Raw genomic sequence first — 13172 nt, forward strand, 5'->3', positions numbered from 1 at the left:
AGGACAGGCTATAGCGCTACACTGACTAATTCTCCATCTCTGCTATCGGGTCAGGCAAGGACAGGCTATAGCGCTACACTGACTAATTCTCCGTCTCTATCGGGTCAGGCAAGGACAGGCTATAGCGCTACACTGACTAATTCTCCGTCTCTGCTATCAGGTCAGGCAAGGACAGGCTATAGCGCTACACTGACTAATTCTCCCTCTCTGCTATCAGGTCAGGCAAGGACAGGCTATAGCGCTACACTGACTAATTCTCCCTCTCTGCTATCGGGTCAGACAAGGACAGGCTATAGCGCTACACTGACTAATTCTCCGTCTCTGCTATCAGGTCAGGCAAGGACAGGCTATAGCGCTACACTGACTAATTCTCCGTCTCTGCTATCAGGTCAGGCAAGGACAGGCTATAGCGCTACACTGACTAATTCTCAGTCTCTCTCTGGTCAGGCAAGGACAGGCTATAGCGCTACACTGACTAATTCTCCATCTCTATCAGGTCAGGCAAGGACAGGCTAACGCTACACTGACTAATTCTCCGTCTCTATCGGGTCAGGCAAGGACAGGCTATAGTGCTACACTGACTAATTCTCCGTCTCTATCGGGTCAGGCAAGGACAGGCTATAGCGCTACACTGACTAATTCTCCATCTCTGCTATTGGGTCAGGCAAGGACAGGCTATAGCGCTACACTGACTAATTCTCCGTCTCTATCGGGTCAGACAAGGACAGGCTATAGCGCTACACTGACTAATTTTCCGTCTCTGCTATCAGGTCAGGCAAGGACAGGCTATAGCGCTACACTGACTAATTCTCCCTCTCTGCTATCATGTCAGGCAAGGACAGGCTATAGCGCTACACTGACTAATTCTCCGTCTCTGCTATCAGGTCAGGCAAGGACAGGCTATAGCGCTACACTGACTAATTCTCCGTCTCTATCGGGTCAGGCAAGGACAGGCTATAGCGCTACACTGACTAATTCTCCGTCTCTGCTATCGGGTCAGGCAAGGACAGGCTATAGCGCTACACTGACTAATTCTCCGTCTCTGCTATCAGGTCAGGCAAGGACAGGCTATAGCGCTACACTGACTAATTCTCTGTCTCTCTCTGGTCAGGCAAGGACAGGCTATAGCGCTACACTGACTAATTCTCCATCTCTATCGGGTCAGGCAAGGACAGACTATAGCGCTACACTGACTAATTCTCAGTCTCTCTCTGGTCAGGCAAGGACAGGCTATAGAGCTACACTGACTAATTCTCTATCTGATATCGGGTCAGGCAAGGACAGGCTGACGCTACACTGACTAATTCTCCATCTCTGCTATTGGGTCAGGCAAGGACAGGCTTATAGCGCTACACTGACTAATTCTCCGTCTCTGCTATCAGGTCAGGCAAGGACAGGCTATAGTGCTACACTGACTAGTTCTCCGTCTCTGCTATCGGGTCAGGCAAGGACAGGCTGACGCTACACTGACTAGTTCTCTGTCTCTGTTATCGGGTCAGGCAAGGACAGGCTATAGCGCTACACTGACTAATTCTCCATCTCTGCTATCGGGTCAGGCAAGGACAGGCTATAGCGCTACACTGACTAATTCTCCGTCTCTATCGGGTCAGGCAAGGACAGGCTATAGCGCTACACTGACTAATTCTCCGTCTCTGCTATCAGGTCAGGCAAGGACAGGCTATAGCGCTACACTGACTAATTCTCCCTCTCTGCTATCAGGTCAGGCAAGGACAGGCTATAGCGCTACACTGACTAATTCTCCCTCTCTATCAGGTCAGACAAGGACAGGCTAGCGCTACACTGACTAATTCTCCGTCTCTATCAGGTCAGACAAGGACAGGCTAGCGCTACACTGACTAATTCTCCGTCTCTATCAGGTCAGACAAGGACAGGCTAGCGCTACACTGACTAGTTCTTCGTCTCTATCAGGTCAGGCAAGGACAGGCTATAGCGCTACACTGACTAGTTCTTCGTCTCTATCAGGTCAGACAAGGACAGGCTATAGCGCTACACTGACTAATTCTCCGTCTCTGCTATCTGGTCAGGCAAGGACAGGCTAACGCTACACTGACTAGTTCTCCATCTGATATCGGGTCAGGCAAGGACAGGCTAACGCTACACTGACTAGTTCTCCATCTGATATCGGGTCAGGCAAGGACAGGCTATAGCGCTACACTGACTAATTCTCCATCTCTATCAGGTCAGGCAAGGACAGGCTAACGCTACACTGACTAGTTCTCCGTCTCTATCAGGTCAGGCAAGGACAGGCTATAGCGCTACACTGACTAATTCTCCGTCTGCTATCGGGTCAGGCAAGGACAGGCTAGCGCTACACTGACTAATTCTCCGTCTCTATCAGGTCAGGCAAGGACAGGCTATAGCGCTACACTGACTAATTCTCCGTCTCTATCAGGTCAGGCAAGGACAGGCTATAGCGCTACACTGACTAATTCTCCGTCTGCTATCGGGTCAGGCAAGGACAGGCTATAGCGCTACACTGACTAATTCTCCGTCTCTGCTATCGGGTCAGGCAAGGACAGGCTATAGCGCTACACTGACTAATTCTCCGTCTCTGCTATCAGGTCAGGCAAGGACAGGCTATAGCGCTACACTGACTAATTCCCCGTCTCTATCAGGTCAGGCAAGGACAGGCTATAGCGCTACACTGACTAATTCTCCGTCTCTGCTATCAGGTCAGGCAAGGACAGGCTATAGCGCTACACTGACTAATTCTCCGTCTCTATCTGGTCAGGCAAGGACAGGCTATTGCGCTACACTGACTAATTCTCCATCTCTGCTATCAGGTCAGACAAGGACAGGCTATAACGCTACACTGACTAATTCTCCGTCTCTGCTATCTGGTCAGGCAAGGACAGGCTATAGCGCTACACTGACTAGTTCTCCTTCTGATATTGGGTCAGACAAGGACAGGCTATAGCGCTACACTGACTAATTCTCCGTCTCTCTCTGGTCAGGCAAGGACAGGCTATAGCGCTACACTGACTAATTCTCCGTCTCTGCTATCGGATCACAGAAGATTCAATGTCACGAGATTTGATCACTTAAGAAACCCCAATGTGGTTGCATCATTTTATGCATCGTTATGTGATTACACTCATGAATATAATCACCTGAAGCAGCGCCAGTCTGTGTATTGTCGATGTCGGTGAGCGCCCCATGTCTACGAGAAGAGCGTTTTATCACTGACCCTGTTACACTGTATGGGGCAATGTGTCTTCAAGGTGATTACATTACTTGATTGAAGGAGACCATAACACTGCGGAGTGACCATTGCTTTGGGTGTAGCGCACATGACAAACGTACAGCTATGAAAACCAGGCTGCCGCTATTAGAAGATTCATCTCTTAAAATTGCGTCACGAGCTGTCAACTGCGTAGCAGCATTCTTGGAAATAGGTTCAAAGGGGATCCGGTCAAAATACCGACAGTCGAGATGCCAGCGATTAGAATGTTGGCACCAGAATCCCGACACCTGTCATAATCCAGGCGCCGAATCCCGACCGTAAGTACTGGGATTAGGATTAGTAACTTGGGGGAGGGTTAGTGTTAGGCACTAAGGGGGGTGGGGGAGGTTAGGTTTAGGCACCAGGGAGGGTTAGGATACTGACCGACAAGTGTTGGTATCCTAACCCTGCCGGGTGCCGGCGTCGCAATTCTGAATCCTGTTATTTCTCCCTGCTCCTATGAGCTCCATCTACAGATGTGTCCTCACTTACTGGGCGTCTCTGTGCCCTGTGGCATCAGATGTTCAGCGTGATGAGACTCTACAAGAGGAGCACGGTACCAGGATTTCATTTCAATCTTGCATCTTGGTTGCACCGAAAACGCTCAAAGTGTACAAGAGACGCTGATTTGAGGCTTTAAACCGCTCAGGAATGGGTTTTACATGTGCCACAGTCGCAGATAAAGCGCAACAGAACCTGGCGTGAGGAAAAGCCGCGTCCGCTCCCATCGGAGCCCTTTTTACATTGATTCACATTTCGGTTGCACACAGATGTACAATTGTCGCACACCCCATTGATCAGTGCAAGCTCCATGTAGTTTATTTCTGTGTGTTTTATGCGAATAAGACGCACATTTTGAGCAAAAAAAAAATACGCGGTGCCTGTCGCAGGGACCTGACGCGCCGAGAGGGACTATTTGGTACGACTGAAGCAATGGTAAAAATACACATCTGTATGTGGTGAGGTGCACTTATGGCTCGTTTGTGTGGTGAATGAGAGATAGTCCTGCAGATCTCTTCAGAGCCAGATACGTCTTCTGTATCCCCAATATCGCTGATATAAAGCAGTGCGAACCAGCATCCCCTTCATTACACAGATTGCTGGTTTATGTCCGTCTTAGTAAATATAGATATTGTGGTGATGGTCGGTTAAGCCTCTACGACACCAGTTCATATGGAAGAACTCTAACTTCTCATTGTTTCAATAGTGGGGAATTCAATTGTTTTCTCCTGCCTGCAGCTCCTGTATAAAGTGACAGGTGATATATATAATTGTTTGTACCGCTGGATGCGAGGGCCGCAGGCGCCCATTAATTGTCATGCCCAAACGCCTCGCGATTAGCCGTGTAAAGTGGCTAACGTCATGCAAACTGCTGGACGCTCAGACTGCAGTTTGGGCACCAAGAAGCCTGACGTTGGGCGGATGCAAGCAAAAATAATGTGCGCCAGCAGCACAAACACACCCACTTTAGACTGGACTTGCGAGCCCGAAAAAAAACAATTTATTTCCCCCCAACGAGACTGTGGGGCCTATTCATCAACCCTAAAATAACGTTTTTAAGGACATTTTCCTTAAATAACGTTATTTTGGTATTCATGAACAGACTTCACACAGGAGATATCACAGATATCTCCTTGCTAAGTCCCCTGCATTAATTTCCACACTCCCCATACATTAGTACATTAGTATGGGGATATTAGTACATTAGTATATTAGTACATTAGTATTAGTACATTAGTATGGGGATATTAGTACATTAGTATATTAGTACATTAGTATTAGTACATTAGTATTAGTACATTAGTATTAGTACATTAGTATGGGGATATTAGTACATTAGTATGGGGATATTAGTACATTAGTATGGGGATATTAGTACATTAGTATGGGGATATTAGTACATTAGTATATTAGTACATTAGTATTAGTACATTAGTATGGGGATGTGGAAATTGTGGTATTCATCAAATTCCGAAAATTATGAATTTTCGGAATTTGATGCAGTTACTATTCGCCACTGTGAGGTGGCGAATAGCAGAATCGACTTACCTGTATCAGTGTGTGCAGGTCCCCCGACGAGTCCCTCCGGCGCTCTGCTCTGTCCTCAGGCTCCGGAGGCTGGTCGGACATGTGTGCTCCCCAGCAGAGCACAAGAAAGTTTGGAAAAAGAAAAAAAAATTTTTTTTTTTTTTTCCTTCTAATCTGTCATGTGGTCTGCTGGGAAACCACATGACAGACCAGCAGGACGGAGCCGGAGGCTGCTGCGCGGACAGGTAAGTTGGGGGGGGGGGGGGAAGGTGGGGGGAGGGGGGGGGAAGGTGAGCGGAGGGGGGGTACACAAACTTAACGCATCTGTAGGCAGTGCTGCGCATGCGCTGGTATTACAGATGTAACAGCGCATGCGCAGCACTGTTTCCAGACGCGATAAGGTGGTGTAGGCAGGAAAAGTATCTATTTCCCGAAATGCTGTCATCGCAAAAATGACAGCTTTTCGGAATAGATACTTATGGAGAGAGGGAATGATGAATTCCACCTATAATTAGCTAGAACTCCATGAGAGTTCTAAAGCTAATTATCTCCATTGAATTTTTTTAATGAATAGGCCCCTGTTTCTGTTAAGTTTCACATGCTGGCCAGAAAGCCCTTTGCACTGAGGGTTTATAGGTGTGAAATAGGCTTCTTGTAGTTGGGTTTTCTATTTCAACACTGTGCTGTAATGGCATTTCCATAGATAGATAGATAGATAGATAGATAGATAGATATATAATTTTTTACTTGTCATGTTTGGGCAAAAGTTTCTCAGTTTTTTTTTTTTTTGTATTTTTTTTTTTTTTGTATGTAGAATTGCTGTACTGTGCTTCGCTAAAAGTGCGTTTACTGTGGGGTCTCTTCATCCAACTGGAACTGTGGCTGCGAAACAGAGGATGGTGAAGTCTCAGGGCTTTGATGTTGTGCTGGTGAGTTTGTTTGGTTACTCCATCTCCGATTCATAGTTGCCACATAATATAAAAGGGGCCACCCAGAGACGACTCTTCTAGTAACTATAATGCATTAGTATAACACCAGTTGCTTCCAAACTGTCTAAAGGCGAGATTATAATGACACAATAATTACAGCCAAAACGCAGGAGCGCTAAATGTTTCCGGGGGAGATGAACTAAGCTCTGAAAAGTGATAAATTGGTTGGCACTTTATCACTCTCCAATCAGCTGTCATGTTACAGGCTGTGGGCCTGATTCAGAGCTGAATGCTCTGACCAGAGCGCTCGCTCTGAATCAGGGCCCTCCTACCTTTTTTTTGGAGCGTCTTCATGGACACTCGCATAGCTATAGGTTACCACCCACAGCTATAGCAAGCGTCCATGATGATGGTCGCGATGGTCTTGACCATCGGGATTGCGACAGAGACCCTCTCGCTGCCGTAAGCCCTGGAGTGATTTTGGCTCTATCAGAGCCAAAATCACTCCCACTGACATCACTAGTGATGTCAGTGGGGCCGGCTTGAGACGGTAGGCGTTCCCATGGGAACGCCTCCATCTGGCAGGCACGCCCACCAAAGGGGGCGTGCTGTCAATCAACATCGACAGCACGCCCCCTTTGGTGCGAGACTCGGAGCGATGGTGAGCCTGTCGCTCGCCGGGTCTCGCGCATGCGCACGACGGAGCTCCCTCTGTTGTGCGCATGCGCAGTGGGGAACATCGACCCGCTTCCGAGCGTCCTGCCTCTCGCAAGCGGGTCTGAATGACCCCCTGTGTTTGAAAATTGACGGGAGCTGATTGGTTGGTAATTTAGCACTTTCCAGAGCTTAGTACATCTGCCCCTCTGAGTGTTCCCAATCCATATCCGATTGTTATTTCTGGAATCCGGCGTGAATCAATCGCTTTTCTGATGTGTGACATTGAAATGGGATCAAGAAAATGGATCTGCCCACATATGTCACATGGTCTATTTTGATAGGCTCTCGTAGACTGTGTGTCGGCAAAGCCGACGTCATTCAGGCGAGTAATATATTCCCCCCCCCCCTCCCCACCACCACTACTTTTTAAATTCTACAATGACCTGAAATGATTTCTGAACATAAAAGTATATATATATATATATATATATATATATATATATATATATATATATATATATATAAAGAAAGTGTTGTAGAGTATTATAGTTACGTATTCTAAGCCCCCAGGCCTGGCCATCGTTCACGTTCTGGTCACATCTGTATGAACGCTGAGTAGAAATATGCAGACATCCTTTTATTTCTATATTTTAGAATGCTGATCCTCCTATGTGATGCAGGACCCCAGGACCTACCCAAGTAGTGGTGGTGCTTGGTGAAAGCTCTTGGACTGGCCCTGGGGGTCTCTGCATTGTGCAGTGCGCAGTCTTGGCCCTGACGCTGAGCTCACCAGTTACTGTTACAGCCAGATATGACGTTTCATTACATCCCAATTTAGAACCATTTTCTGTAATGTTTTCATGTAAGATGGTGACAGCATTGGCCCAAGCGGGGGGGGGGGCAGACTGAGGACCTCACAGCAGAGGGAGGTAGAATGGGAGGACTGTGGTAGGGATTTAGAAATCTATTGGAGGCACAATAAGAAACTGTGGGTCTGATTCACCGATTGCGCTATTGCAAAGCGCAGCGGATGAGCAGCAATATGCTGCAGGAGGCGTCCTGTGTTAGACTCCTCCTGCTGACTTTGGGATCCACTGCTGCGCCCGAGGATGCATCATTAGATCGGCCGCCTGAGTAACCCCCACATTACTGAGGATATCCAGTGATTTTCATGCTGCCGGGACCAGTGAAGCTTTGTCGGAAGACGCAGACCTTAGCCTCATTTTGTAGATTGGCCATTGCTGCTCCGTCCATACCCACAAACGGCCGCAGCATGTCAGTCAGTCAGGCTTCGGCTTGGGGGCACTGCGTGTGTGTGTATTTAATTATATAGTATGTGTGTGTGTGTGTGTGTGTGTGTATATGTGTATATGTATGTATATATATATATATATATATATATATATATATATATATATATATATATATATATATATATATAGTATGTATGTGTATATATATATTACACACACACACATTAGTGTGATAACTGTGCGGCATATGCGCATATCTCTCACCATCGGAGATTATGCATAAACCATCGGGTTTGCGCACATCTCTGAATGAGTCCTCTGCCTCATTTCAGCATTCGATAAATGGATACAGTGATTTATGTGACTGCCGTACGTGGCATCGCGGTCGGTCAGATACGATGTGAGATTCCGCGCTGCCGCCTTTACACATCGGCAGTAAATGTCTAGCTGTATAAATGCTGCCCGTCATGTGTGGTGGTTTGACGACGGCCCAATGAGCCTCCGCTGCGTTCTCTGGCTAACCTTACCGTCTCTCCCCAAGGTTCCCGTACACATGTTTTTCAGGATGAGCCAGGAGGAGAAAGAGGAATTTCTGAGGAAAAATATATTTAGAGAATCCCGGCACAGGGGGACTGACGTCGCAGCAGAAGATGAGGGGGGCCGGCATGGAGACCCACATGATACATAGTTGGCTATTTTATTTTTACGTCGCTGAATGGAATAAATTGCTTTACATTTTAAAGGCGTCTCCAGTTCCTGGCTTTTTAGGATTTGTAGACTAATTTCTCCAACCTCCTCTTTTCGGTCCCCTACCTCTTTATGCTTTTCTCGCACACATACTTTTGGAATATGTATGTATTTGAACCTAGTTAATCTTGTAGAAAAGGTTTTACCCCACAGATTTAATGGTCTTACCATCCACCCAAGCTCATTTCACTGAAGCACGGATAGCTGGATTTAAGTGCTAGTTACGCAGAAGGAATTATCTTGTTTAAAGTCTGCATTATATTTCTACACCACTAGATGGCGCTGCCTCACCTTTATTAAATAAAGATGTAGTTTGAAAGGAAATGTGCCTTATATGGTAATGGTTTAATTCTGTGAACATAATTGGCTTAGAGACAAGGAGGCCACACTCACGGTACCCGCACACCGGCTACAAGGTAGTGTTAGATAGGGATAGCGGCTAGCGCTAAATCCTAACCATAGAGCGGTTCAAAGACTGGAAATTCCACCATCCCCGCTTCACCACGTCAACCAAAGAGCTTTAAACATTTTTTATTATTCCATTACTTGGTGATTAATGTTATGCTTACATACCACCATTTAGCACTTGTTTACTCTGAATACTAGACGGCACTAGATCTTGTACCAATAACTTGGAGATAAAACATTATCGTCATCCGACAAGTCATCAAAAACCACAAATAATATCTAAAACAGAACATGCTTCAATACATAATGTACTACTCCACTAAAATGAACATACTGTCTCTTGCATGAGAACGTTCTGATTGCAATAGAAAATAATTCCCATTAGTAATGGAATGGCTCCTTTATGGGTTTTTCAGAAGACAGGAAATGTTCATATTGTTCATACTCATGTATATAGGGCCAGGAAAGACGTATACCCAAACTTCCAATTCCGTCTCATTTTTCGAATGAGGTACAGGGATTACCACTAACACGGCAATTTACAGATCTAAACGGTAGAGGTTCAGCTGTCCCCTTAATTTAGAGGATACCGCTACAACACCCAGTCCAAAAAGACTAATTGAATATCACTGCGCTGGTCCAACTCCTCAGTAGGTTATTCATTCTCCTCTCTTGGCAGAAATAAGATGGGTAGAGTTCAATGATGCATTCGCTTAGAAGTTTCATTTTCGCTTAGAAGTTTCATTTTAGAGTGCACAGTCCATACAGGTTTATTAATGAAGACTCTATATATAATATCTAGAAGCCTCCAGTCCTGGGATTAAAAACCTGAATTTTTTGCGGCTAAATCCCAGGATCCCTTGGATCTGCTTCCCTACTCCTGGGTGAAATGATTCCCCACCCTGCAAATACTGTAGGTGTCCTGGCAAATGGCCTAAAACAAATGTAATTATCCTAACTTTTTTTTTTTTAACTGCATAACCGAAACTAGGTTCTGGTATGTTATCAATTATACTGCCCATTGTTTCATAGATGTGGACAACAGTCAGAGCAGACCCCTAAAACCTTATCCTAATAGCCCTGTGTGCAGAGGTGTTTAGTTTATTCTGTGACTCTATAGCCACAGTCTAGAGCTCCTGCAATGTTACAGCAATACCCCACAATGACTCCATTCGGAGCACTAGGCAGGTAAATATGAATAAGTAAATTTAAATTACCTGTTTATTTGCAGGTACATTTTGTACCAACAAATGAGATCTTTGTTCATGTTTCATGGTAACCGTGCAATTTTCACACATCTATAAAACACCCCAATGTGTATCCTGCTGCTACTCACCTGCAGATCTACCTGATGACTGCGAGTGTCAGATCTGATTCATACGTAAGGAGTGAGTGGGAATGGGAGGCCTCAGTGACCACGCAGCTGCAGACCACAGGCCTGATTTAGAGACTGACTGTAATGTAATCGCAACTGTATTATCTCACGGGTCGCAGTTGCTAAAATATGCTGATGCCCTCCAAAGCACAGCCCAGCATAGGGACGCCCACTGCTGCCTCCTCATATCTGTACAGTGTAATCACAGCCCAGCATAGGGACGCCCACTGCTGCCTCCTCATATCTGTACAGTGTAAGCACAGCCCAGCATAGGGACGCCCACTGCTGCCTACTTATATCTGTACAGTGTAAGCACAGCATAGGGAGGTCCACTGCTGCCTCCTCATATCCGTACAGTGTAAGCACAGCCCAGCATAGGGATGCCCACTGCTGCCTCCTCATATCCGTACAGTGTAAGCACAGCCCAGCATAGGGACGCCCCCTGCTGCCTTCTCATATCCATACAGTGTAAGCACAGCCCAGCATAGGGACGCCCACTGCTGCCTTCTCATATCCGTACAGTGTAAGCACAGCCCAGCATAGGGACACCCCCTGCTGCCTTCTCATATCCGTACAGTGTAATCACAGCCCAGTATAGGGTCGCCCACTGCTACCTTCTCATATCTGTACAGTGTAAGCACAGCATAGGGACACCCTGTCACGCTGGGCAGCGGGTTTTTGAAAGCCGAGGTCTGATGCTGCGGTAAGGAGGTGAAGGCGAGGGGCCTGGACGTATGATCTCCGCATCCACAAGACTTGGTCGTTGGCTAGACCTAGTCAATGGTGCGGAGTCTAACTCACAAGGAGGTGTTCGCCAGTGACCCCTCCAAGCGGGATATGGGCTTGTGCGGCTCCCTGTAAGCAGGTTGCGGTCCTTTGACTTGGTGACCAAGGCCTGCAGGGAAAAGAGAATCAAAAACACCCGTGGCCCAAGGGTAATGCCTGGAATAGGCACGTGGGGAGTGGGATAGAACTCCTGGCTGGAGAAAGGCACTTGAAGTGCTGGCTAGAGATGTGTGGAGATTTATTGGTAGGCTGAGGTAACAGCTGGATATCCCACGAAGTATATACCGGATTGCCGGCCGGAGATCATGTACTAGGGTGCAATGAGATGAAGGGTTAACTTGCAAACAGGCTGGTGATTAGTAAAGGCACTGTGGAGAGATGGAGGTTAGCTTTCACACAGGCTGCTGATAGTAAAGGCGCTGTGATGCGATAGCTCAGAAGCTCTGGAAGAAACACACTGGAAGCACGGGAACCTGGAACGAGACTCCTCTAGTTACACTAGCGGCGACAATGATTGTTCAGGCAACTACCTGGAGCACAGGAGCCGGATATATAGCCCTGGAAGCCTGCTGATAGGCCCACAGCGTCAGGTGACCAACCGGGCCACTCAGGGAAGAAAGTACTGACATAGGGAAAGTGTCATGGCGGCGCCCATGATGGAAACTGCGATCCCCGCTCACCGGGTCGCCTGACACCACAGCTACAGGGTGAATGCTCAGCTCCTCCCACATCGCCGCGCCAGCCGCCCGACTGCCCGGGAAGTCAGAGGAAGCCGGCGGGACGGTAAGGGACGGCCGATCCCCGGCTGAACTCTAACAGTACCCCCCCTTTCAGGGTGGACACCGGACACCCACCAGGCTTACCAGGAAATTTGATGTGGAAGGCTCGCATTAATTGAGGTGCATGAACATCTGTGGCTTTGATCCAGGCCCTCTCCTCAGGACCATAACCCTTCCAATCATTGAGGTATTGGAGAATGTTGGATCTGAACCGAGAATCCAGAATCTTCCCAACTTCGAATTCTGCACCTTGAGAAGTTTGTACTTGAGGTAATTTAAGAGAGGTGGTTTGGAACCGATTTAACACCAAAGGTCGCAATAGAGAAATATGAAAGGTATTAGATACCTTCAATTGAGGTGGCAGTTCCAATTTATACGCAACAGGGTTGATCACTCTGTGAATGCGGTACGGACCAATGAAGCGTTGGACCAGCTTCATACTGGGAACTTTCAGTCGGATGTTCCTAGTCGATACCCAGACTTTATCTCCAACTCTCAGCAGAGGAACCGCGACCCGTCGTCTGTCAGCGAATCTTTTATAATTCTTGGATGATTGTTTCAACGAGGCATGTATCTTCTTCCAAATGGCTGAAAAAGATTCTACGTCGTCAGTAACTGCAGGGACCTCCACCAAAGGTAAATGTTGGAAATCTGGAATCCGGGGATGTTTACCAAACACAGTATAAAAAGGTGTGGAATTGGAGGAAGTGTGGTACTTGAAGTTATGTGAAAACTCAGCCCAAGGTAGTAAGTCCACCCAATCATCCTGTGAAGAGGACACAAAAAGTCTTATAAAGGTCTCCAGTTCCTGATTAACCCTCTCGGTTTGCCCGTTAGTTTGTGGGTGGTAAGCTGATGAGAATTTTAATTTGGTTCCACAAGCGCTGCATAAGGCCCTCCAAAACTTGGCTACGAATTGGACTCCTCGGTCGGAAACAATCTCTCTAGGAAGACCATGTAACCTAA

The 13172-nt window shown here is 46.9% G+C and overlaps 1 protein-coding gene across 1 annotated transcript in view; it reads left to right on the forward strand.

The window, feature by feature from the left end:
* FASTKD2 (FASTK mitochondrial RNA regulator 2) overlaps nt 1-8853 on the forward strand; it is a 50169-nt gene extending 41316 nt beyond the window's left edge. Inside the window, exons 11-12 of the mRNA XM_088457207.1 lie at nt 6087-6201; nt 8653-8853. Of these exons, the coding sequence (XP_088313333.1) occupies nt 6087-6201; nt 8653-8799 (262 nt within the window). The 3' untranslated portion in view covers nt 8800-8853. The remainder of the gene's footprint in view (nt 1-6086; nt 6202-8652) is intronic.
* The last annotated feature ends 4319 nt before the right edge of the window (nt 8854-13172 follow it).

Source organism: Taudactylus pleione, unplaced genomic scaffold (genome assembly GCF_031769625.1).
Source record: "Taudactylus pleione unplaced genomic scaffold, aTauple2 ptg000746l, whole genome shotgun sequence".
NCBI lineage: Eukaryota > Metazoa > Chordata > Amphibia > Anura > Myobatrachidae > Taudactylus > Taudactylus pleione.